Raw genomic sequence first — 26,761 nt, 5'->3', positions numbered from 1 at the left:
GCAAAGCACAAAACACAGTGCCAGTGCCAAGGGTCACCCAGGAGGAGTAGAGACAACGGGCTTGGACACAGGACAGGGGATTACCTGTTGAGCAATCCATGAGCTCATTGGCAGCTTTCATTTTCTTAGCAGTGTGCTCTGAGGTAGAGGGTGAGACCAGAAGGCTTGTGGTAGAAAAACAGGAAGCATTTAAGCCAAGGCTACTGTCTGGGCCATGCTCGGCCTGCTCCATCTTCCTTTTCCGAGAGGGCAGAGCAATGGAAGAAGGGGTCACTGCCAATGCAGTCTGTGCTCTCCCGAGCAGGTGGCAACCAGGGATGGAGTGCTGGAGCAGGAAATGGTCGATCCGCGCCTTCAAGGAGGGGTGAGGCAGGGGCTGGGAGTGTGGAGTAAAGGCTACTCCTGTGAAAGGGTCACTGGGCACTCGGCCCCATGTGGCTTCACTGCGGTTACACTTCTCTAGCGTGCTCTGGTCAATGACCTTGCCTGAGGGCAGTAGCATGGGGAAAGGCATGATCTCCAGGGTGATGGGATCTAAGAACTCTTCAGGTATATCCCGAATTACCTCAGCCAGCTCCTGTAGGCTAGAGGGGGCCTGCTGGCCCTCAGACTGGCCCCCAGAATCACAGTCACTCTCCATGGGCAACGCTGGGGCCTGTAAAGATAAGTCCTGAGGGAGGCTCTCTGAGGCAACCAGCAGGACGCTGTCTATCACTTCCTGAGAGCAGGTTTTGGCTGGCTGACCCCATACCTCCAACCGCTTGATACAAGGGACACCACCACCTGTCACATGGGTGATACAGATCTTGAGATGGGCCACATGACTAAGAGAAAGAGCCCCTTTATTCCAGAGCTCTTGGGCCACAACAGCAGGGGAGGGGAGTGTGGCTTCCACTGGGCCAAAAGGTGGCCTGGCCTTGAAGCCCCTGTGGCTAAATACCACTTGGCTCTGGTTTTTCAACAGGACTTTGCCCACCAAAGTGAATGCTTCCTTGTCCGGAATGGATGGCTCATCTGGGTCTGGGGTCCGGCACGCAGGGGTATTCCAAGATGCTCCGCTGGATAAGGCAGATGTGTACATTTCCAGGCCAGTGACATTCTGGCCTCCCCCAGCTGAGAGATCTATGTTAATCCTACAGATTTCCACACTGAAGGGAAAGGAAACTGTCACATAGACCGGTGGCTTAATGAAATACTCTGTCCTGAAACCATGACTTCTCTTTGTGAGGTCTTCAGAGATGAGATTTTCCACTTCATAGCCATCAGCTGATATCTAGATTTAATGACAAAAATGAGACGCATTGATTTGATGAGCTCTAAATCAAGGCGAGTTTTCAAGAACTTGTCACTTTTAGTAAAACTCTAAAGAAAATCTGAAGGTCCTCATTTGAAATTTCCTCTATCATATCAAATTTTCCTAGGTTTTCCTTTTCTTTTTTTGGCATGCATCCAAGATCAGACAAAAGGCTGAGGGCAACTGTGCCCCTAAATACTGCCCATCCTTAAAAAATGAGCAACAAAACTCTGCCTAGCCAACCAAAATCCCTTCAAAATAACATCTCTATGAAAAAGCAGCAGATAAACAAGCTTTTTTTAATCTTATTTTTAAATTTCAGAGGATGAAAATGTACAGATTTAGGGGGAAATGAAGATGTTCATTGAAGTTTCCAATTTTGTATTTGGACTCTATCAATTATAACAGTTTCCCCAGGAAGGCACAACAAAGGAGCTTCTTGTAAATCTTTGAATGGTGAAACTTGGGGAAAAAAAGTTTGCATAGGAACAAGGACCACAAAAGACTATGGGAAATTTAAAACAGTGAATGTGCTAAGGGTGAGACTATGAGTAGCTTTTTCTCCCTCTTAATATTTCCAATACTTGTCATAACCAATGGAAATTTTAAGGTACCATTGCCTGAAGGAGTCAGCTTAATAATCTGGGGTGAAATAATGTGCTGCATGCAGAAATTCCAAACTGGGGAGAAGTTCAATTCTCCCCTTGGAGTTTCCTTACTCCCTGCTCTGGACTGTGGAAACATACCCTCCTTTGCACAAAAGGGGAGGCAGCTTAATTCAAATAATAAAGCACAAGGAATCCATACAACAAATATAAGCCATTATTTCTACCATGAGAAGTTAGCAAGAACAGCAGTGAGAGAATTTCTATCTTCACTATGACCTTGAGTGAAATTAAAATTTATCATAAATGATAAATTGATGAAAACTGGAGAGGAGAGAACCCTCCACAAAATGAGTCACAACTCAGCTTGTAACAGCGCTGTCTGACTTCAGAGGCGCAGCCTGACCCGTGCTTACCTGAATATCATCTGGTAGACTCTAAAACAATGAGGGTGAAAGCACATTAAGCCTGAACTGTCTTAATATACAAGGCAGGAAATGGGGAAAACATGAAAAACAGATGTCATTTATTTATTTATGTGTATATACTTGCTCTGTTTACCTTGTTGCAGTAAATTCTTGGTCTGAACTGTGGGAGGCAAAGATTTATTACCATCTTTATGGCTGAAAGGATAGCTTCCAAGCATCAGAAATAGCCTTAAATGAAAAAATAAAACTTAGTATTAGACAAGTTAAAATTCAAATCTAAACTCTTAGGAGTTGATTCCTAAGAGATGAGAGTTAAACAGAACAACAACAAAAATTTAACAAACATACACTCTCATGGTCTATATTTATTCTCTTTCTATACAACACGCGATGATTACAAGGGAGATTTCTTTTGCAGATTGTGTGGTTTGGTTCTCTAGCTGACAGTTGTTCTAAAGCCCCAGTGGAGGCAAGGGCCTATCAGCTCTGCAAGGAGCTCCCAACAGGAAAGGGAGGGTAAAAAGTAGATGCTGCTGCTGCTGCTAAGTTGCTTCAGTCGTGTCCGACTCTGGGCAACCCCACTGACGGCAGCCCACCAGGCTCCCCCGTGCCTGGGATTCTCCAGGCAAGAACACTGGAGTGGGTTGCCATTTCCTTCTCCAATGCATAAAAATGAAAAGTGAAAGTGAAGTCGCTCAGTCGTATCTGACTCTTAGCTACCTCATGGACTACAGCCTACCAGGCTCCTCCGTCCATGGGATTTTCCAGGCAAGAGTACTGGAGTAGGGTGCCATTGCCTTCTCCCAAAAGTAGATGAGCTCAAAGTAAAAAGAGGACTACTTAGCCAGAAGGTTTAGAATGAAAATGGTCACAGAAAATAATCATAGTGGTGCTAATGCATCTTTCATTTAACACTTGTTAATGCACTTATGTTTTATTAAAGTGAAAACAATTAGAAGAGTAAAAAGTATTATTATTGGGAAATGGAAAATCTTAGAGTTGAAAACATCTTAAAAGAACATCTAGTTCAAATCCAATTCATCCTTGAACAAGGCAGGGATTAAGGGATTGACCTTCCACACAACTGTTGAAAATCCACATATAACTTTATAGTCTGCCCTCTGTATTGATGGTTCCACATAAGTGAATTCAACCAACCTCAAATCGTGCGATACTATGGTATGTATTTAGTGAAGAAAATCCACATATAAGTGGACGTGCACAGGTCAAGCCTGTGCTGTTCAAGGGTCATCTGTAGTCATTTTGATGACCAATATCCAGTGAAAGGGAAATGGATGAAGGAGGTCAAAAAGTACAAACTTCTACTTAAAAGAGAAGTAAGATCTGGGGATGTAACACACAACATGGTGACTACAGTTAACAATACTGCACTGCATATATGAAAGCTCCCAAGAGAGTAGGCCTTAAAAGTTCTCAACACACACACACAAGTGTAACTACATGAGGCGATAGACATTAGCTAAGCTTGTTATGGTAACCACTTCACTATATATATATATAAAATCATTATGTTGTACACCTTAAACTTATACACCTTGAACTATACACTGTTACACGTCAATTACAGCTCAATAAAACTGAAAGGAAGAAAATGACTAATATACTAATGTCCAACAGCCTTTGTTATATTCTCTATAGAGAAGCAGTGAAGCCATTAGAAACATCCCTCCCAGTGGCAAGCCTCTCCGACGGATCTGAACTCCTTGGAAAGGCCAGCCATTCCATGCTTTCCCATCTAACACACAAGGCCATGAGAAACCCCCAGTAGGGACAGGGCCACACTCTGCGGTCTTTGTGTTGCCGTGCTCAGTAGGTGCTGCTTGCAGAGGCCAGGCACGTCGGGCATTCTGCAACATTTTAGTGAGCAGCTTCTGCACAATGAAGTTGTGCCATGAGACTTTTGAAGGTTTGTTAGCTCAGCCTAGCCCCTATGTCTGTTCTACATATGAACACAAAATATTTTTTAACATGGTTTTAATACATGCAGAATTTTCTAAGAAGGGAACTTCCATGTAAATTATAGGAAGATCATACTTCATTTACTTCAGGTTTTTACCAAGAGGAGTTCACTTCTGAAAACCACATCACTGAGAGAAATGCTAATATATCTGACAGTCCACATTTGTAGCAGTCTGCATTCTAGATGATTCTATATGTTGGTAAAAGCTTTTGATTACTTTTTTTTTGGCCATGCCACGAGGCTTGTGGGATATTAGTTCCCCAACCAGGGATAGAACCTGTGCCCAGGCAGTGAAACAGTCAAGTCCTAACCACTGAGCCACAAGGGAATTCCCTTGATTACTCCTTTATGCCTTCCAGTATGGTCATATCCAAACATTCACACATGAGAATAAATTTTCACACTTTAAAATGTCTACTTTAAATTACTATTAAGTCTTTTGTGTGCACACATATGTGTTTGTTTTACAACTACATAGTAAGGTTATATTACTTTGACTTTAAATTCAGGACAGTACATTACAAAATATGTATTATTAAAAGAGAGAGATGAATCTGATGCAGTAGAAAATCCTTGGCCTAAAGTCTCCCAGTCTTTGTTCAGAACCTGTGCTGAAAACTCCTTGTTCTTCTCATTTTTGGAGGCATACATGCCGTCTCTTTGCCAGCCTTCTAGAATCTGTCCTGGAATCAACATGGACAGTTGACAAAACTCCTTTTTTGGAAGATTGTTTTAATGTTTCCAGGCTCTTAATGTCCTTGTTCTCCATCAGTCAGTTCTGTTCAGTTGCTCAGTCGTGTCCGACTCTTTGCAACCCTATGAATCGCAGCACGCCAGGCCTCCCTGTCCATCACCAATTCCCGGAATTCACTGACTCACATCCATCGACTCAGTGATGCCATCCAGCCATCTCATCCTCTGTCGTCCCCTTCTCCTCCTGCCCTCAATCCCTCCCAGCATCAGTCTCTTCCAATGAGTCAACTCTTCGCATGAGGTGGCCAAAGTACTGGAGCTTCAGTTTTAGCATCATTCCTTCCAAAGAAATCCCAGGGCTGATCTCCTTTAGAATGGACTGGTTGGATCTCCTTGCAGTCCAAGGGACTCTCAAGAGTCTTCTCCAACACCACAATTCAAAAGCATCAATTCTTCAGCACTCAGCCTTCTTCACAGTCCAACTCTCACATCCATACATGACCACAGGAAAAACCATAGCCTTGACTAGACGGAACTTTGTTGGCGAAGTAATGTCTCTGCTTTTCAATATGCTATCTAGGTTGGTCATAACTTTCCTTCCAAGGAATAAGCGTCTTTTAATTTCATGGCTGTAGTCACCATCTGCAGTGATTTTGGAGCCCAGAAAAATAAAGTCTGACACTGTTTCCACTGTTTCCCCATCTATTTCCCATGAAGTGATGGGATTGGATGCCATGATCTTAGTTTTCTGAATGTTGAGCTTTAAGCCAACTTTTTCACTCTCCACTTTCACTTTCATCAAGAGGCTTTTGAGTTCCTCTTCACTTTCTGCCATAACGGTGGTGTCATCTGCATATCTGAAGTTATTGATATTTCTCCCAGCAATCTTGATTCCAGCTTGTGTTTCTTTCAGCCCAGAGTTTCTCATGATGTACTCTGCATAGAAGTTAAATAAGCAGGGTAACAATATACAGCCTTGACATACTCCTTTTCCTATTTGGAACCAGTCTGTTGTTCCATGTCCAGTTCTAACTGTTGCTTCCTGACCTGCATATAGGTTTCTCAAGAGGCAGGTCAGGTGGTCTGGTATTCCCATCTCTTTGTTCTCCATAATAACTCAAAAATTAGTATCTAAGGAATTACATCTCCAAATATTCTCAGGGCCCTTGTATGTACCTCCTTTTAGACAGGAAACTAGAACTCATTTCAAGCAGCATTTCCTTAAATCCTCCCACCCAAGTAGGGCAGGGGCTTCTTGTTAACTTTTTGTTTTGTTTTAAATGAAAAATTAAGCCACTGAGTTTAGTTTAATATAGTATTAAAATGATTATGTAGGGCTTCCCAGGTGACATTAGTGGTAAAGAACCCATCTGCCAATGCAAGTTAGATGTAAGAGACTTGGGTTTGATCTCGAGGTCAGGAAAATCCCCTTGGAGGGCATGGCAATCCTCTCCAGTATTCTTGGCTGGAGAATCCCATGGACAGAGAAGCCTGGCAGGCTGCAGTCCATAGGGTCGGACAGTCGAATATGACTGAAACGTGATTATATACAATTATAAATGATTATATAGTCCAGACCAAGGAAACAAAACATTTCTCCTAAGAAAGCAAGCCTAAGATTTGCCAAAGGAAAACAGATAATATGATATCAAGAGATGGTGAGAGGACCAATTTGCAAGTGCAGAACTAAGCTGGTCCTAGGTAAATTGGTGAAGTTAGCCATCTCCAGCATTTGTGAGGGTTTTCTTTTCACTGCCACAAGCACTTGTCTCCTCCCTTCTTTGCCCTGATAGAAGACGGCTTTGGTAAGAAAAAATAGAGATAGAAACTGTGTTATAATACTAAAATACTGAGAAGAGTTTCCTATTAGTAAGACAAATGCAATCATCTCTATCCCCACAGTTCACATGTTAGGTCTTTCCTCTGCCTTTCAGAGAAAAATGGAGAAGGAAACGGCAACCCACTCCAGTATTCATGCCTGGAAAATCCCATGGACCGAGGAGCCTGGTGGGCTACACTCCATGGGGTCGCAAAGAGTTGGACACGACTGAGTGAATTCTGTGTGTGTTCAGAGAAAAAAACAAACTCTGGCAGAGGTAACAATGTTAACCCATTGAGGTACTGATTTGATTCCTTAGTGGAAGGCACTGATTCCACTAAGATATACATTCCTCCTATCTCTTGTTACCTTCTTAGACATTTCACACTGTGGTCTTTCAACTTTATTTTTCCTATCATGATATTTATTTATCTGAAATGTAAATGTCAGAATCAGAAGAAGCTGGGTAGGGGTCTTCTTGGAGTCATGATGAAGAGCTTTCCTGTGAATGTGAAGATAAATGGAAAAGTCTTCAAAACTTATCTGAGTACCCAATGTAGTAAATGGCAGCATGAGATGGAGTTGCTCAGATTTGACTTCCCTCAGGACAACTGCCCTTTGCCTTTAACCTGTGGCTTGGCTATCACCAGATACCTGTTCTTGTGACTGGACTTGAGAGATGACCAGGATGAAAAGGACAAGGGCTTTCAAACTTTTGCTATCTCATAACTTAAAAAAATTTCACTTCAGATACCTGAAAGTAGAGAATGTGATGGCCCTTCCAAGCAGTGCAGTAATTTAAGAGAGTTATCTGAACTGTATCTCAGCAAACACAAGGCTCACTCTTTTCATGAGTCATTAGACCAAGAACCTCTAGTAGCAAAAACACAACTCTGGCTAGGGAAGCACATACACAAAATGACTTAGAAGAGGCCACTAGGGTTTGTTTAAGTATTTTTTAACACCAAAAGTATTTTGTATTGGGGTACAGCTGATTAACAATAGTGTGGTAGTTCCAGGTAAAAAGCCATACATAGGCATCTATCCATTCTCCTCCAAAACCCTCTCCCCTGCAGGCTGCCACGTAACATTGAGCTAAGCTCCATATGCTATACAATAGGTCTTTGTTGGTTATCCATTTTAAATACAACAGTGTGTATATGACCATCCCAAAGTCCCTAGCTATCCCTTCCCCCACAGCAACCATAAGTTCGTTTTCTAAGTCTGTGAGTCTGTTTTGTAAGTAAGTTCATTTGTATCATTTCTTTTTAGATTCCACACACAAGGGGTATCATATGATATTTCTCCTTCTCTGTCTGATTACTTCACTCAGTATGACACTCTCTAGGTCCATCCATGTTGCTACAAATGGCCTTATTTCATTCTTTTTAATGGCTGAGTAATATTCCATTGTATATATGTACCACATCTTCTTTATCCATTCCTCTGTTGATTGACATTTAGGTTGCTTCCATGTCTTAGCTATTGTAAAGAGTGCTGCAATGAACGGGCCATGTTTTTCTCTGGATATATGCCCAGGAGTGGGATTGCAGGGTCATGTGATAGCTCCATTTTTAGTTTTTTAAGGAACCTCCAAGTGGCTGCACCAATTTATATTCCCACCAACAGTGCAGTAGGGTCCCCTTCTCACCACACCCTCTCCAGCATTTGTTGCTTGTGGACTTTTTGATGATAGCCATTCTGACTGGAGTGAGGAGTTTCATTGTAGTTTTAATTTGCATTTCTCTAATAACTAGCGATGTTGAACATCTGTTCATGTGCCTATTGGCCATCTCTATGTCCTCTTCGGAGAAAATCTATTCATGTCTTCTGCCCATTTTTTAAGTGGGTTATTTTGTTTTGATGCTATTAAGCATCATAAGCTGTTCATAAATTTTAGAGACTAATCCCTTACTGGGAACATCATTTGCAAATATTTTCTCCCAATCTGTGGGTTGTCTACACATTTTATTATTTCCTTTGCTGTGCAAAAACTTTTGAGCTTAAGTAGGTCCCATATGTTTATTTTTGCTTTTATTTCCATTATTCGGGGAGATGGATCAAAAATGATGTTGCTGTGATTTATGTCAGAGAGTGGTCTGCCTTATGTTTTCCTCTAGGATTAAACTGTCCAATCTCACATTTAGGTTCTTAATCCATTTTGAACTTATTTTTGTGCATGGAGTTAGGGACTGATCTAACTTCATTTTTTTACTGTTAAAAAAACTTCATTTTTAATGGGGCTGTCTAGTTTACCCAGCACCATTTGTTGAAGAGACTATCTTTCCAACATTGTGTAGTCTTGCCTACTTTGTCAGAGATTAATTGACCATAGGTGCACAGGCTTATTTATGGGTTTTCTATCCTGTTCCATTGATCTATATTTCTATTTTTGTGCCAGTACCATACTGTTTTGATGACTGTAACTTTGTAGTATAGCCTGAAGTCAAAGAGCCTGATTCCTCCAGCTCTATTTTTCAAGACTTGCTTTGGCTATTCGGGGTCTTTTATGTCTCCATACAAATTCTTAGATTTTTTTTGTTCTCTATGAAAAATGCCATTGGTCATTTGATAGGGATTGCACTGAATCTGTAGATTGCCTTAGGTAGTATAGTCATTTAGACAATACTCATTCTTCCAATCCATGAACATGGTATATCTTTCCATCTGTTTATGTCCTCTTCGATTTCTTTCATCATCTTATAGTTTTCAGAGTATAGGTCTTTTGTCTCCTTAGATAGGTTTATTCCTAAGTATTTTTCTTTTTGATGCAATGGTAAACGGAACTGCTTGAATTTCTCTTTCTGATCTTTCATTGTTAGTGTATAGAAATGCAACTGATTTCTGTGTATTAATTTTGTAACCTTAAACTTTACCAAATTCATTGATGAGTTCTAGTAGTTTTCTGGTAGCATTTTTAGGATCTTCTAAGTATAGTATCATGTCATTTGCAAACAGTGACAGTTTAACTTCTTTTCCAATTTGGATTCCCTTTACTTCTTTTTCTTCTCTGATTGCTATAGCTAGGACTTCCAAAACTATGTTGAATAAAAGTGCTGAGAGCGGACATTCTTGTCTTGTTCCTAATCTTAGAGGGAATGCTTTCAGCTTTTCACCACCGATTATGAAACTAGCTGTAGGTTTGTCACATATGGCCTTTATTATGTTGAGGTATGTACCCTCTATACCCACTTTCTGGAGAGGTTTTATCATACATGGGCACTGAATTTTGTCAAAACCTTTTCCTGCATCTATTGAGATGATCATATGGCTTTTATTTTTCAATTTGTTGATATGGCGTATCACACTGATTCTTTGATGCTGAAACATCCTTGCATCTGTGGGATGGATCCCACTTGATCATGGTGTATGATCTTTTTAATGTATTGTTGGATACAGATGGCTAGTATTTTGTTGAGGATTTCTGCATATATGTTCATCAGTGATACTGGCCTGTAATTTCTTCCTTTTGTGGTATCCTTGTCTGGTTTTGGTATTGGGGTGATGGTGGCCAGGAGAGGCCACAGGGGGTTTTATTCAATTTAAATCTTACGAACTGATTAGCTCTAAAATGGGTACTAATATCCTTATTTTGCAGATGAACAAACTGAGACTCAAAGAAAGATGAAGGTAGGACTCAGATTCTAAATCTTTCTAAACCACTCTGGTTATTGTCTACTTGGACACAATTTACCTTGAAGGATTAATCAGGAAGCTATATGGCTTAAAGCCAGATGTTCTACAGATAACTTACAACCTTTCTCCCTCCTGTTACTTACATCCAGGTTTGGTATCAAAACCTAAAAAAAAAAATCAATTCTTCCAAACTTACAATTAATGTGGCTATGCTCTTTTGTTGTTGTTTAGTTGCTAAGTCATGTCTGACTCTTTTGTGACCCCAGGGACTGTAGTCTACCAGGCTCCTCTGTCCATGGGACTTCCCAGGCAAGAATACTGGAGAGGGCTGCCATTTTAATCTCCAGATCTTTCCAACTCAGGGATGGAACCCACATCTCCTGCATTGGCAGGCGGATTCTTTATCACTGAGCCATCAGGAAAACCCTGCGGCTATGCTCTACAATGCAGGAATTTAGAAACTTTGACTACTCTTTGCAACATCTGTTGAAGCATCTCACCTCATGAGGCTTCTCAACCTTCATACATGCATGCTAAGTCGCTTCAGTTGTTTCCAACTCTTTGTGACCCTATGGACGGTGCCCTTCTCCAGGGGATCTTCCTGACCCAGGAATGGAACCCGAGTCTCTTGTGTCTCCTGCACTGGCAGGTGGGTTCTTTACCACTAGCTCCACCTGGGAGAGGTTAATTTCTAAGTCAACTATTAAAGCATATGGACCTGTATCTGACCAGACACAGCCTATCTGCTCTCCATAGCACTTACCAAAATCTAATTTGAGAGAATATTTATAGACTGTTCAGTCCATCCACAATGAATTCTTTTTAGTGCTGGCCTAAGTAGTACCTCTTGCCTCCTGCCTGGCTTCCCTGATGGCTGCTGCATTCATATCCTACACCACCATCTGACAGACTTCTTAGCAATGTGGATCCTCATCTGTAGCAAAAATAAATGTAACACATTTAGAAAAACTCAGCGGTAGATCTGTGAAGATTCACAGGACACCACGGTGGCACCACACATCAACTGAGAGCCATAATTTTAGTCTCTAAAATGTATTACTCCATTGAGCTGCTCCATAGAGCAGTGTACTGAACCATCCCATGTTCATCCTAGCCATAACCATCACTGCATTCCTCGCCCCATTGCATATCTATGTGTGTGTGCTCAGTCATGTTCTGTAGCCTACCAGGCACCTCGGTCCATGGAGTTTTCCAGGCAAGAATACTTGAGTGGGTTCCAATTTCTCCTCCAAAGGATCTTCCATACCCAAGGACTGAACCTGTGTCTCCTGTGTTTCCTGTATTGGCAGGCAGATTCTTTACCACTATGCCACCTGGGAAGCTCATATACTCTTTACCAAATATTTCATTGGTTCTGTGTGGTTATTAGCAAGGAATTTTATATCAAACAGCTCTCTACAGTTGTCAAAATGATCATTCTCTATTCTGCATGGTATCCTCTAGGACTCACGAGAAAAATCTCTTTTTGGTCTTAGTATTAGAACAGTTGCTTCTTCCAATCAACTCAGTATTATAAGTATGAATATGAATCATATAATTGATTATGATCTTTACTTTGGCACTAGAAAGCTCAGAATGAAATCTGTGGCCCAACCCTCAGATTTCTCTCTGCTTGAATTCTTCACTTATTTTTATATAATAAGGTATGTTGTGAAAGCTACCTTAAAATCATTTTGGAAAAGGATGGGGTATAAATAATAAACCACCCTCTTTTAGGCGGACATTTCAGTTGTTTGCAACTTTTTACTACTACACTACTAAAATAAAAATTAAGCAGATTTTACCTTTTATTTATTTATTTTTTATATTTACAGAGGTCCATCGTTTGTGAAACAGAGACTCTGTTTCTTTAAGACTGATCTCACAGAAAGCAGTAGAAGAGCAGTCACTTGGATGGCGAGGAGGTTAATGGACCTGTGACTCTCAGGAACTTTCCTGCAGTGGCCACAGCTGGGAAAGGGGTGGTGTCTACCCGTTGGCTCTGTCTCCACCCTGCTCAAGGACCACCCTCTTGTGGTTCTGACCTCTCTGACCTTGCCCCTCGGGGGACCTCTTGACTTGGCTGTTGTCATTCCCGATTCATGGATCATGCCTCTTCCTAGAGAAACCTGAGAATTCCTCAAACTGGAAGCTTCAGATGTTCCAAGAGCAAACCAGTTAGTGCTCTGAATTCACATGTTAACAGACAAGTTATTTAGCATCACTCCAAAAGAGTACATGAATTACCTCTAACAGGTAGGAATATGGATGGATAGTTGTTGTTGTTTAGTGGCTAAGTCGTGTTCAACTCTTTTGCGACCCCATGGACTATAGCCCTCCTCTGTCCATGGAATTTTCCAGGCAAGAATACTGCAGTGGGTTGCCATTTCCTTCTCCAGATTTTTACCTTTTATACGGTTAATTTTTCTAACCAGTTATTGCTATATTAGGAAAGCTTTTCATTTTTGTATCCTTATTATGTATTTAGCTATTTTACTGAACTCATTGATTTTAACACATTTTTAGGAATTTGGGGGGGGTTCTATAATCTCAATGAGAGCCTCTTTCTTAAAATGGTAACTCTTATTTCTCTCATCTTCCTATATTAGCTAGAACTGCCAGAATTACATGAAACAATATTAGAGTTGTCAAGCTTCTGTTCCCATTAGAAAATGCCTCTAGTTTTTCATCTTTGAACATGATGCTGATTGTTAGACTGAAATATTATATGCTTTGGGGCTTCCCAGGTGGCACTAGTGGTAAGGAACCCACCTGCCAATGCAGGAGACATAAGAGACACAAGTTCAATCCCTAGGTGGGGAAGATCCCCTGGAGAAGGGTATGGCTATCTACTCCAGTATTCTTGCCTGGAGAATCCCATGGACAGAGAAGCCTGGCAAGCTATAGTCCACAGGGTCACAAAGAGTCGGACATGACTGAAGTGACTTAACACGTACATTATATGCTTTGAATTCTGACTGTCTCTATATATTGAGTTTTATTTTTCTTATTTGACAGATTAATGAGATATAACACATTTTACAATTTTAAGCCATCTTTTTATTCCTAATATAGGCTCTATTTGGTGGTAGAAAATTATTCTTTAAATGTTTTTTAAACTCTACTAAATTTGATTGGTCATATTAATTTTAGATGAAATATCATTGCACATGCATGTAATATTTACATGCCCTATGCTAAGCACTGGAATAGAGATAAAAGTGAAATGGTTAAGTGGTGAAACTATTCTGTATGATACTGTAATAAATGGCATTACACATTTGTCAAAATCCACAGAATTGCACAAAGAGTAAACCTTAATGTAAACTATGGACTTCAGTTAATAATAATACGTCAATATTGGTTTATCAATTATAATACATAAACCACACTTGTGCAAGATGTTAATAATAGGGAAACTATACGGAAGGGAGAGGATGTACATGGGAATTCTCTGATTTCCATTTCCCATCAAAAATTATTTGATCAATTTTTCTGTAAGCCTCAACTTGCTCTTAAAAAATAGTCCAATAACAATAATAAAAGTGGTAATAATAATAAATAAAGAATGATTGGGGGACTTTCCTGGTGGTCCAGTGCTTAAGAATCGGCCTGCCAATGCAGGGCACACGGGTTCAATCCCTGGTCCAGGAAGATCCCTCATGACTTAGGGCAACTACTGAGTACTCTAGAGCCTGTGAGCCACAACACAAGAAGCCACCACAATGAGAAGCCCTCATACCACAACCAGAGAGTGGCCCCTGTTGCCGCAACTAAAGAAAGTTGTGTGCAGCAGCGAAGACCAAAAAAAAAGAAAGCAAATAATGACTGAGGAAAAAGTGACTGAAAACACATTAGGACTGGAGATCAAATTGAAACAGAGTGGCAGATCCTTTAAAAAAAAAAAAAAACTTACAAATTATAATATTTTGGGGGGAAACAGTGATGCCCAAACACCTCAAGCTTCTACAGGACTCTGGTTGCCACTGACATCTTTGTATGATCTTTCCTCTCTCTGGTTTCAACACTCCTGATTTTTTAAGACAAGTATTTCCTGCCTTAATACTTAATACAGAAAAAAACAATGACTTACCACATGAAAATGCAAATGGTCTCATCCAGGAAGACTGTCTCTTCAGCTCTGCCTAGGAAATAGCTATACTACCTGAACTCACTGCAAACACTGTCCAGGATATACAATACTTACAAACTACAAGTTCCTTATCCAAATTTGGCTTCTAAGAGAGATCAGATCTAAGTATAAATCAGGCAAAACAGATCATGGCTAAAGTGACCTACAGTTCAGGCAAGCAGCTTGGAGCCAGACAATATAGTATTATAAGATAGCAAGATAATAAAGATTTATAAGCAGATGACATATCAATTTTTATTACAAAGATTTTCATTACAAAATATTTTAGATAAAAGGATAAAGAAATAATGTAGTAGACACTCTTATATCCACCCCGTAGATTTAGCAAATCTAACATTTTGCCATGTTTGTGTCTCATTAGTGTACCTGACAAAACACGGTCCGCTAGAGAAGGGGAATGGCAAACCACTTCAGTGTTCTTGCCTCGTGATCCACAGAGGCAAAGGCTTTGGCGTACTCAATAAAGCAGAAGTAGATGTTTTTTTGGAACTCTCTTGCTTTTCCGATGACCCAACAGATACTGGCAATTTAACCTCTAGTTCCTCTGCCTTTTCTACACACAGTTAGTTTTCCACAACAAACTGTGGAAAATTCTTAAAGAGATGGGAATACCAAACCACCTGACCTGCCTCCTGAGAAATCAATATGCAGGTCAAGAAGCAACAGTTAGAACTGGATATGGAACAACAGACTGGTTCCAAATCGGGAAAGGAGTACATGAAGGCTGTATACTGTCACCCTGCTTATTTAACTTATATGCAGAGTACATCATGAGAAATGATGGGCTGGATGAAGCACAAGCTGGAATCAAGATTGTCGGGAGAAATATTAGTAACCTCAAATATGCAGATGACACCACTGTTATGGCAGAAAGCGAAGAAAAACTAAAGACCCTCTTGATGAAAGTGAAAGAGCAGAGTGAAAAAGCTGGCTTAAAACAACATTCAGAAAACTAAGATCATGGCATCTGGTCGCATCACTTCATGGCAAATAGATGGGGAAACACTGGAAACACTGAGAGGTTTTATTTTTTGGGGGGCTCCAAAATCACTGCAGATGGTGACTGCAGCCATGAAATTAAAAGACGCTTGCTCCTTGGAAGAAAAGCTATGACCAACCTAGACAGCATATTAAAAAGCAGAGACATTACTTTGCCAACAAAGGTCCATATAGTCAAAGCTATGGTTTTTCCAGCAGTCATATATGGATATGAGAGTTGGACTATAAAGAAAGTTGAGCGCTGAAAAACTGATGCTTTTGAACTGTGGTGTTGGAGAAGACTCCCTTGAGTCCCTTCTAAGAGTCCCATGGACTGCAAGGAGATCCAACCAGTCAATCCTAAAGGAAATCAGTGCTGAATATTCATTGGCAGGAGTGATGCTGAAGCTGAAACTCCAATACTTTGGCCACTTCATGCAAAGAACTGACTCACTGGAAAAGACCCTGATGCTGGGAAAGATTGAAAGCGGGAGGAGAAGGGGATGACAGAGGATGGGATGGTTGAATGGCATCACCGACTGTATGGACATGAGTTGGAGTAAGCTCCGGGAGTTGGTGATGGACAGGGAAGCCTGGCGTGCTGCCGTCCATGGGGTCACAAAGAGTCAGACACGACTGAGCAACTGAAATGAACTGATTCTTGCCTTGAGAACCCCCAGAATAGTATGAAAGGCAAAAAGATATAAAGACTGGAGGATGAGACCCACCCCCCAGTCTTGGCTTGGCAGATGTCCAATATGCTACTGGGGAAGAGTGGTGAAAGAGCTGCAGAAAGAATGAAGAGGCTGAGCCAAAGCGGAAACAATGCCCAGTTGGGGATGTGCCTGGTGGTGAAAGTCAAGTCCAATGCTGCAAAGAACAATATTACATAGGAACCTGGAATGTTAGGTCCATGAATCAAGGTAAATTGGATATGGCCAAACAGGAGATGCAAGAGTGAACATCGACATTTTAGGAATCAGTGAACTAAAATGGACAGGAATGGGAGGATTTAATTCAGATGACCATTATGTCTACTACTGTGGGCAAGAATCCCTTAGGAAGAATGGAACAGCCCTCACAGTCAACAAAAGAGTCCAAAATGCAGTACCTGGGTGCAATATAAAGAAAAAAAAAACCTGACAGAATGATATCAGTTCACTTCCAGGGCAAACTATTCAACATTAAAGTAATCCAAGTCTATGCCCCAATCACTAAGGCTGAAGAAGCTGAAGTCAAACAGATCTATGAAGATCTACAAGACCTCTTAGAACTAACACCAAAAAAAGATGTTAGAAGTAACATCTTTAGAACTAACACCAAGAAAAGATCCTATTTTCATCATAGGGAGTGAAGTGAGTGAAAATCGCTCAGTCGTGTCTAAGTCTTTGCAATCCCATGGACTGCAGCCTGCCAGGGTCCTCTGTCCATGGTATTCTCCAGGCAAGAATACTAGAGTGGGTTGTCATTTTCTTCTCCAGCATCATCATAGGGAACTGAAATGCAAAAGCAGGAAGTCGAAAGATACCTGGGATAACCGGCAAGTTTGGCTTTGAAGTACAGAATGAAGCAGGGCAAAGGCTGGAGTGGGTAGCTTCTCCAGGGGATCTTCCCAACCCAGGGATTGAACCCAAGTCTTCCGCATTGTAGGGGGATTTTTTTTTTTTATCAATTGAGCTGCCAGAGAAGCCCAAGAATACTGGGCCTGTATTTTCTCCAGAGGATCTTCCCAACCCAGTAATTGAACCGGGGTCTCCTGCATTGCAGGCAGATTGTTTACCAGCTGTGCTACCAGGGAAGCCCAATGGCAGAAAGTGAAGAGAAAAAGAGTCTCCTCATGAGGATGAAAGAGGAGAGTGAAAATGCTGGCTTAAAACTCAACATTTGGGACTTCCCTGGTGTCCAATGGTTAAGACTCTGTGCTTCCAATGCCAGGGGTACGGGTTCGATTCTGGTCAGAGAACTAAGATCCCACATGCTGCATGGCACAGACACTAAATAAATAATTTAAAAATAAAAAACTCAACATTCAAAAAACTAAGATCATGGCATCCAGTCCCATCACTTCATGGCAAATAGACAGGGATAAAATGGAAACGGAGACAGACTTCATTTTCTTGGGATCCAAAATCACTGTGGATGGTGGCTGCAGCCATGAAATTATGTTCCTTGGAAGATAAGCTATGACAAACCTAGACGTCATATTAAAAAGCAGAGACATCATTTTGCCAACAAAGGTTCATAGAGTCAAAGCTATGGTTTTCCAGTAGTCATGTACAGGTGTGAGAGTTGGAGCATAAGAAGGCTGAGTGCTGAAGAACTGATGCTTTCAAACTCTGGTGCTGGTAGACTCTTGAGAATCCCCTTGACAGCAAGGAGATCAAACCAGTAAACATTAAAGGAAATCAACCCTGAATAATCATTGGAAGGACTGCTGCTGAAGATGAAGCTCCAATACTTTGGCCACCTGAAGAGAAGAACCTGGTGCTGGGAAAGACTGCAGGCAGGAGAAGAAGAGGGTGACAGAGGATCAGATGGTTAGGCATCACTGACTCAATGGCATGAGTTTGAGTAAACTCCTGGAGATGGTGAAGGACAGGGAAGCCTGGCATGTTGCAGTCCATGAGGTTGCAAAGAGTTGGACACGACTTAGCAACTGAACTGAACTGAATGTACATTACTGATAATTTACAGTGTATTACCTTGCAACTTGCTTTTCTATTAAATGTTATTATTTTAAGTTTTTCCATGTTAAAATGTGTATATCTAGTCTGTTCATTTTAACTTCTTCATAGTATTCAATTGTACGACTAAAAACAGAGTTTATTTCTCCACTGACCTACTACTTATATTTAAATTTTTTTAACTATGAAAAAAAAATCTGCAATAAATATTCTCTATAAGTCTTTTTGTGAGGGAAAAAAAGATAAAAGGGTCCTGTTCTCAAGTCTTGAAGCATTACAAAATTCCTCCCAACAGTGATTATGGAATACAAAGGTTTGTAACAGCTGGTAATACAAAGGTTTTTCACAGATGACATTCAAAGTAGGGAAGGATGGTCTAATCAATGTTTGTCAATTTGTTTTAAAATCAAGTTATAGGCTGAAGAAAAGAAATATGAACTAAAAGAGCAGGTAATACAAAAGTGCACATAGTGCATTATGTCATGAGACTTGTTTCAGTTTTATACAAATAACTGTAACAAATATATACTATGTTCAATATATAAACATCCTGTGGCTTTTGATGAAAAAGACTGAAAACACCTGCCAACAATCAGGGAAGAACTCACAGGAGTAACATCTGAACTAGAGACAACTAAGGCATGTGGCTAAACTCATGGGCAACTTTGAAAGACAGACACCATCTACTAGTGATAAATATTAAAAATGCAATATATGCTCGACCATAGAAGCCAAGAGACAAGAATAGGAACAAAATGGGAAGGGCACTAGGAGAAGGAGAGTAAAAGTTAAGGCACAGGAACGGGACAGTGTGAGGCCAGCCAGGAAATGCTGAATATGCCACTTAGCTGGGGGAGGAAGGGCTGGGAAGGGCCCCGAATGTCATGCCAACGGGCTTTAGACTACTTTACATGGAGGGATGAGGCAATATTTTTCCAAACTGTAGATCGAGAATCAAGAACTCAAATTACTGAGCTATAATCAGCATTTTAAAAAATTAAGTAAAAAGAAAGAAGTCAGAATATATCATATATGAGGGTGATCAGTGTTTCATGAAACTTTAGTTTCAGATATATGTACATATGAAATTATATCTATTCTGGGTTTTGATGAAAAATGTACTTCTTACTAAGTGGTGTAGTAAAAGGATTTGAAAGCTACTGTTCAGATGAAAGTCATAGAAACCTTATAACTAGGGAGAGAAATGACACTGAATGAAAAGTCATCCATTAACCTCCTAGATGACACTAGCAATTTCGAACCACTTAGAGGCAATTGACCCTTCACGGGACTTCCCTTGCTTCTGGTTGATGTGTTTGCACTATCCTTTTTGTACTACATGAGGGCCTATCTTCGCAAATGGCTTTCTGAAGATATCAAAGAATATCAAAGGACAAACTCAGAAATAAACTAGCTGTCTCAGTTTTTCCCTTGACATTTTGCTTTTTCTAAAAAGAAAGGATTCTTTAAGAGCATGAAGGAGAAAAACAAACTATGTATAAGATATTACTGAATAAATATCTCACAAGGATTTCAAAGCTACCTTCTAAGAAATATTTTTTTAAAATTTTAATTAAACTTTTTAATGTCATTATAAATCCATGTGCATGGTTAAGAAACAATACAAAGAGATCTCTCATAACTTTAACCAGTTTCCTCAATGATAACATCTTACATAGTTATAGTACAACATTACTACCAGGAAATGAACAATGATACAATCCACTGATTTTACTCAGATTTCACCAGTTTTACAACGACTCATTTGTGTTTGTCTGTAGATTAAGTTCTATGCAAGTTTATTCTTTGCACAGATCTATGTAATCACTTTTTGTGTACCAAAGTCAAGATACGGGATCATTTTATCACAAGGATTCCATGTACTGTCTTTTTATTTTATAAATCCAAACACACTATTACCACAGAAGTCTTAAAGTTCCTCACCCAGATATAAGCCCTTTAACTGAAGATTCCAGTTTAATTCCACTATCCACGCTATTGTCACTCGGCTTATTTAACTTATATGCAGAGTACATCATGTAAAATGCCAGGCTGGGTGAAGCACAAGCTGAAATCAAGATTGCTGGGAGAAACAGCAATAACCTCATTTACGAAGATGACACCACCCTTATGGCAGAAAGTAAAGAGGAGCTAAAGAGGCTCTTGATGAAGGTGAAAGAGAACAGTGAAAAAGCTGGCTTAAAACTCAACATGCAAAAAACTAAGATCATGGCATGTGGTCCCATCACTTCACGGCAAATAGATGGGGAACAAGGAAAACAGTGAGAGACTTTATTTTCTTGGGCTCCAAAATCACTGCAGATGGTGATTACAGCCATGAAATTAAAAGACGCTTGCTCCTTGGAAGAAAAGCTATGACTAACCTAGACAGCATATTAAAAAGCAGAGATATTACCTTGCCAAAAAGGTCCAAATAGTCAAAGCTATGGTTTTTCCAGTAGTCATGTATAGATGTGAGAGTTGGACCATAAAGAAAGTTGAGCGCCAAACAACTGATGCTTTTGAACTGTGGTGTTGGAGAAGACTCTTGAGAATCCCTTGGACAGAAAGGAGATCAAACCAGTCAGTCCTAAAGGAAATCAGTCCTGAATATTCACTGAAAGGACTGATGCTGAAAGTGAAGCTTCAATACTTGGGCCACCTGATGCAAAAAGTTGACTCATTAGAAAAGACCCTGATGCTGGGAAAGATTAAAGGCAGGAAGAGAAGGGGACGACAGAGGATGGGATGGTTGAATGGCATCACCAACTCAACAGACATGAGTTTGAGTAAACTCCAGGAGACAGTGAAGAACAGGGGAAGTCTGGTGTGCTGCAGTCCATGAGGTTGCGAAGAGTTGGACACGACTGAGCGACTGAACAACAACAACAACCCACACTGTAAGAAACAAACTTGAAACAAACCAACATGCTTATTCTTGGAGTACCTGTCACTTAAATGATAACTATGACTAAGCAGAAAAGTTTTCCTTTTGTATGTTTAGAGTTTTAAGTTGATAAAATAATGGGACTGGGTTCCTGGGGTCACAGGATGATATAAGTAAGAATAAGGCTACAGATACACGCTCAGAGTATTTCTCGCAGCTAATAGCTGATACAGAACTGGATGTCCAAATGGTGCGAGACATTTCTTCTCTGCCTCCCTATACTCAGGGTGAGGAAGGGAATGTACAAGAACAGTACTGAAAAGAGATCCAGAGGGAGGGTGACCAACCACATGGTCTATTCAGAAAGTGGAATTTTCAGTGCTAAAAACAGGAAAGTCCCAAGCAAACTGGGACAAACTGGTCATCTTATCTCAAAGGTTTCTGTGTTTCCTTAAAGCAGTCAAGCAAATCTTTTTGTTGCTGAAGACTCAGAACCTAGCAATAGGGAAGTGTGGAGGGATAATTTAGAAGAGAATAAGGTGACCATGACACTTTCTGAACACCTGTACATCCATCTTCCTTTGGCTTACAAAGAAGTTGCCATAACTGAGTTATACAAACTGATTTTTGAGTTTCATGAAAATGTAATGGAAAGTAATTCTGGCAGATACACATATTTTAAAGACTAGGCTCAAACAGGTTACAGAATTTAAAAAAAGAAAAGACTACCTGTCAAATAAGAGAAAAGCATTTAGCCTCAAAGAGTGGGTGGAATACCAATGCACTGAGCAATTTTATAAATTGGGCACTTCAGCCTTTAAAGAAGTATAATACTTGTTACAATTTCTAAATTGAGTTGTCCATCTAAGTAAAAAATCTGACTTGTGTTCATTTCTCTTCTAGCTAGTTAAAATAAAAGACAGCTGCCTCAGACACAGGAAGGCCAGAACACAGGTGTAAGTCCAAAAGAAGCTTGAAATGTTATATACTTGGAGCAATCTTACTTGTTATAATTTCTAAATTGAGTTACTCGTCCATCTAAGTAAAAAATCTGACTTGTGTTCATTTCTCTTACAGCTAGTTAAAATAAAAGACAGCTGTCTCAGGCACAGGAAGGCCAGAACACAGGTCTAAGTCCAAAAGAAGCTTGCAATGTTATATACTTGGAGCAATCTTCAAGAGCTTAATATGTGCACAAGGTACACTGCCAGGCACAAGCGGACACAGTTTTTACTCTTAAAAAATTTGTAGGATCAAAACAAGGCACAGATGGGCAAAGGGTTCTAATACCATTTACTTAGCACCTTAATAGCAGTGTCAGGAAACTTATGTGGGAACCCAGGTAAGGCAGCCAAGCTCTTCTTGTACAAATCTGACCCTAACTCTGTCCCTCCCCTCCACGGCCTTATTCCATCTGTTCTTGCCTCTCTCTTGAATCTTAAACTTATCTCTAACTGTTGGATCCTTTCCTCAATATGCAAATAACATTGAAGTCTCTTCTGCCTCCATCAACCACCTCAAAAGAATCCAGCCTTGTCCTTAAGGTTATCAATTTAGCAAATAAAAAATTTACATGTCGACTTAAATATGAAATCTGGATAAATTTAGATAAAAATGGATTTTTTTGGTTGATAATTTGTTTAGTATAAGAATGTTCCATGTACTACTTGAGACATACTTACATTAAAAAATTATTTATTGCACATTCAGCAAACTATGAATAGAATTTCCTCAATACAGTAAAGGTCATTTATGAAAAATCCAAGGGGTCTAATATTATACTCTATGGTGAAAGACTGAAAGCATCCCCTCTAAGATCTGGAATAAAACAAGGATGCCTGCTTTCACCACTACAATTTAATTTTGTACTAGAAGTTCTAATTAGAGCAATTAGGGAGAAAATGAAATTAAAAGGTATCCAAAGTAGAAAGGAACAAGTAAAACTAAATACACAGATGACAAGATCCCATATATAGAAAATCATAGAGAATATACATACACCCACTTAAAAGAGTTAATAAAAGAATTAAGTAAAGACGCAGGGTAAGTCAGTTGTATTTCTATACACTAGCAATCAGCAATTCATATAGGAACATAAGAAAATTCCATTCAGTATAGCATCAAAAATAATACTTGGGGATAAATTTAACTGAGAAGGTACAAAACTTGTACACTGAAAACTATTAATATAAAGTGTTGTTGAAACAAATTAAAGACCCAAGTAAACAGAAAGACATCCTGTGTTCATGGGCTAGACGATTTGACATTATGATTGAAAAGATACTAAACATTATGAGTCCCTCAGATCAGATCAGATCAGTCGCTCAGTCGTGTCCGACTCTTTGCGACCCCATGAATCACAGCATGCCAGGCCTCCCTGTCCATCACCAACTCCCTAGGGAAATGCAAATCAAAACCACAATAAGATATCACTTCACATCCACTAGGATGGCTATTTTTTCATATAGCAAGGATGCGGAGAAACCGGAACCCTAGTAAATTCTGAGCTACTAGGAATGTAAAATGGTATAGCCACCATGGAAATCTGGAGGTTCCTCCATAAGTTACACACAGAATTAATATATGACTCAGCAATTCATTTCTACATACTTAAAAACACTGAAAACAGGTATTCAAACAAAAATTTATATGTGAATATTCACAACAGCTGATAGAGCTGTCTATCAGCATATGTGATAGACAAAGTGCCTGAAGAACTATGGCCATTGTACAGGAGGCATTGATCAAAACCATCCTCAAGAAAAAGAAATGCAAAAAGGCAAAATGGTTGCCTGAGGAGGCCTTACAAATAGCTGAGAAAAGAAGAGAAGAGAAAGGCAAAGGAGAAAAGGAAAGGTATACACATCTGAATGCAGAGTTCCAAACAACAGCAAGGAGAAGGAAGTAAGCCTTCTCCAGTGATCAATGCAAAGAAATAGAGGAAAACAACAGAATGGGAAAGACTAGAGATCTCTTCAAGAAAACCAGAATACCAAGGATACATTTCATGCAAAGTGAAAAGTGAAAGTCGTTCAGTCGTGTCTGACTCTTTGTGACCCCATGGACTACATGGTCCATGGAATTCTCTAAGCCAGAATACTGGACTGCGTAGCCTTTCCCTTCTCCAGGGGATCTTCCCAACCCAGGGATTGAACCCAGGTCTCCTACATTGCAGGCAGATTCTTTAGCAGCTGAGCCAATGGGCACAATAAAGGACAGAAACGGTATGGACCTAACAGAAGCAGAAGATAATAAGAGGTGGCAAGAATACACAGAAAGTGAAAGTTGCTCATCATGTCCGACTCTCTGTGACCCCATGGACTATACAGTCTGTGGAATTCTCCAGGCCAGAATACTGGAGTGGATAGCCTTTTCCTTCTCCAGGGAATCTTCCCAACCCAGGGATTGAACCCAGGTCTCCCACATTGCAGGCAGATTCTTTACCAGCTGAGCCACAAGGGAAGTCCAAGAATACTGGAGTGGGTAGCCTATCCCTTCTCCAGCAGATCTTCCTGACTCAGGAATCTAACCAGAGTCTCCTCCACTGCAGGTGGATTCTTTATCAACTGATCTATCAGGGAAGCCCAATGCACAGAACTATATAAAAAAGATCTTAATGACCCAGATAACCATGATGGTGTGATTACTCACCTAGACCCAGACATCCTGATATGTGAAGTCAAGTGGGCCTTAGGAGGCATCCTATGAACAAAGCTAGTTGGAGGTGACAGAATTCCAGCTGAGCTATTTCAAATTCTAAAAGATGATGTTGTGAAAGTTCTGCACTCAAATATGCCAGCAAATTTGGAAAACTCAGCCGTGGCCACAAGACTGGAAAAGATCAGTTTTCATTCCAATCCCAAAGAAAGGCAATGCCAAAGAATGTTCAAACAATTACACGGGTGCACTCATTTCACATGTTAGCAAAGTAATGCTCAAAATTTCTCCAAGCAAGGCTTGTACGTGAACCAAGAACTTCTGGATGTTCAAGCTGGATTTAGAAAAGGCAGAGGAACCAGAGATCAAATTACCAACATCCACTGGATCGTAGAAAAGGCAAGAGAGTTCCAGAAAAACATCTAACTTCAGCTTTATGGACTATGCCAAAGCCTTTGACTGTGTGGATCACAACAAACTGTGGAAAATTCTTAAAGAGATGGGAATACCACTTGACCTGCCTCTTGAGAAATCTGTATGCAGGTCAAGAAGCAACAGTTAGAACCGGACATGGAACAATGGATTGGTTCCAAATTGGGAAAGGAGTACGTCAAGGCTGTATATTGTCACTCTGCTTATTTAACTTATATACAGAGTACATCACGTAAAATGCCAGGCTGGGTGAAGCACAAGTTGAAATCAAGATTGCTGAGAGAAATAGCAATAAACCTCAGATATGCAGATGACACCGCCCTTATGGCAGAAAGTGAAGAGGAGCTAAAGAGGCTCTTGATGAAAGTGAAAGAGGGGAGTGAAAAAGTTGGCTTAAAACTCAACATGTGAAAAACTAAGACCTTGGCAAACAGTCCCATCACTTCATGGCAAATAGATGGGGAAACAATGGAAACAGTGAGAGATTTTATTTTCTTGGGCTCCAAAATCACTGCAGATGGTGATTACAGCCATGAAATTAAAAGACACTTGCTCCTTGGAAGAAAAGCTATGACCAAACTAGACAGCATATTAAAAAGCAGAGATATTACTTTGCCAAAAAAGGTCCATATAGTCAAAGCTATGGTTTTTCCAGTAGTCATGTACAGATGTTAAGAGTTGGACCATAAAGAAGGTTGAGCGCCAAACAACTGATGCTTTTGAACTGTGGTGTTTGAGAAGACTCTTGAGAATCCCTTGGACAGGAAGGAGATTAAACCAGTCCATCCTAAAAGAAATCAGTCCTGAATATTCACTGGAAGGACTGATGCTGAAACTGACACTCCGATACTTTGGCCACCTTATGTGAAAAGCTGACTCATTAAAAACCTGACGCTGGGAAAGATTAAAGACAGGAGGAGAAGGGGATGACAGAGGAGGAGATGGTTGGACGGCATCACTGACTCATTGGACATGCGTTTGAGCAAGCCCCGGGAGTTGGTGATAGACAGGGAAGCCTGGTATGATGCAGTCCATGGGGCTGTGAAGCTTTGGACACACCTGAGCGACTGAAGTGAACTGAACTGAACTGAACTAATTTACAGCAGCACTACTCACAACAGCTAAAAGGGGTAAAAAACCCAATCCATCAACTGATGAAGAGATAAATCAGATATTGTATATCCATGCAACAAAATACTATTCAGCCATAAAAAGGAATGAAGTACTAGTACATGCTATAATAAGCTTCCCAGGTGGCTCAGTGGTAATGAATTCAAGTCAATGCAGGAGACACAGGTTCGATACCTGGGTCAGGAAGATCCCTTGTAGAGGAAATGGCAACCCACTCCAGTATTCTTGCTTGGGAAATCCCATGGACAGAGGAGCCTGATGGGCTACAGTCCATGCGGTTGCAAAGAGTCAAGCATAGCTTAACGACTAAACAACAACAACATGCTATAGTATCAATGAACCCTGAAAATATTATGCTAAGTAGAAGTCAGACGCAGAAAGCT

At 40.3% G+C, this 26,761-nt stretch overlaps 1 protein-coding gene across 7 annotated transcripts in view; it reads right to left on the bottom strand.

Annotated features, from left to right (window-relative positions):
- UBOX5 (U-box domain containing 5) overlaps positions 1-26,761 on the bottom strand; it is a 46,767-nt gene that overhangs the window by 6,524 nt on the left and 13,482 nt on the right. For 4 of the 7 annotated variants that reach the window (XM_055544353.1, XM_055544355.1, XM_055544350.1 and 1 more), the window contains exons 2-3: positions 2,461-2,555; positions 85-1,273 (exon numbers count right to left, since the gene is read on the bottom strand). In XM_055544353.1, the coding sequence (XP_055400328.1) occupies positions 85-1,273; positions 2,461-2,514 (1,243 nt within the window). In that variant the 5' untranslated portion in view covers positions 2,515-2,555. Of the gene's footprint in view, positions 1-84; positions 1,274-2,460; positions 2,556-11,219; positions 11,391-20,687; positions 20,710-26,761 lie in introns of those variants that run through there. The other 3 variants (XM_055544352.1, XM_055544351.1, XM_055544354.1) reach the window with 3 other exon arrangements.

Source organism: Bubalus kerabau, chromosome 13, assembly GCF_029407905.1.
Source record: "Bubalus kerabau isolate K-KA32 ecotype Philippines breed swamp buffalo chromosome 13, PCC_UOA_SB_1v2, whole genome shotgun sequence".
NCBI lineage: Eukaryota > Metazoa > Chordata > Mammalia > Artiodactyla > Bovidae > Bubalus > Bubalus kerabau.
Note: the sequence above shows the minus strand (reverse complement) of the source record. Positions and strands in the feature narration are given on the sequence as shown.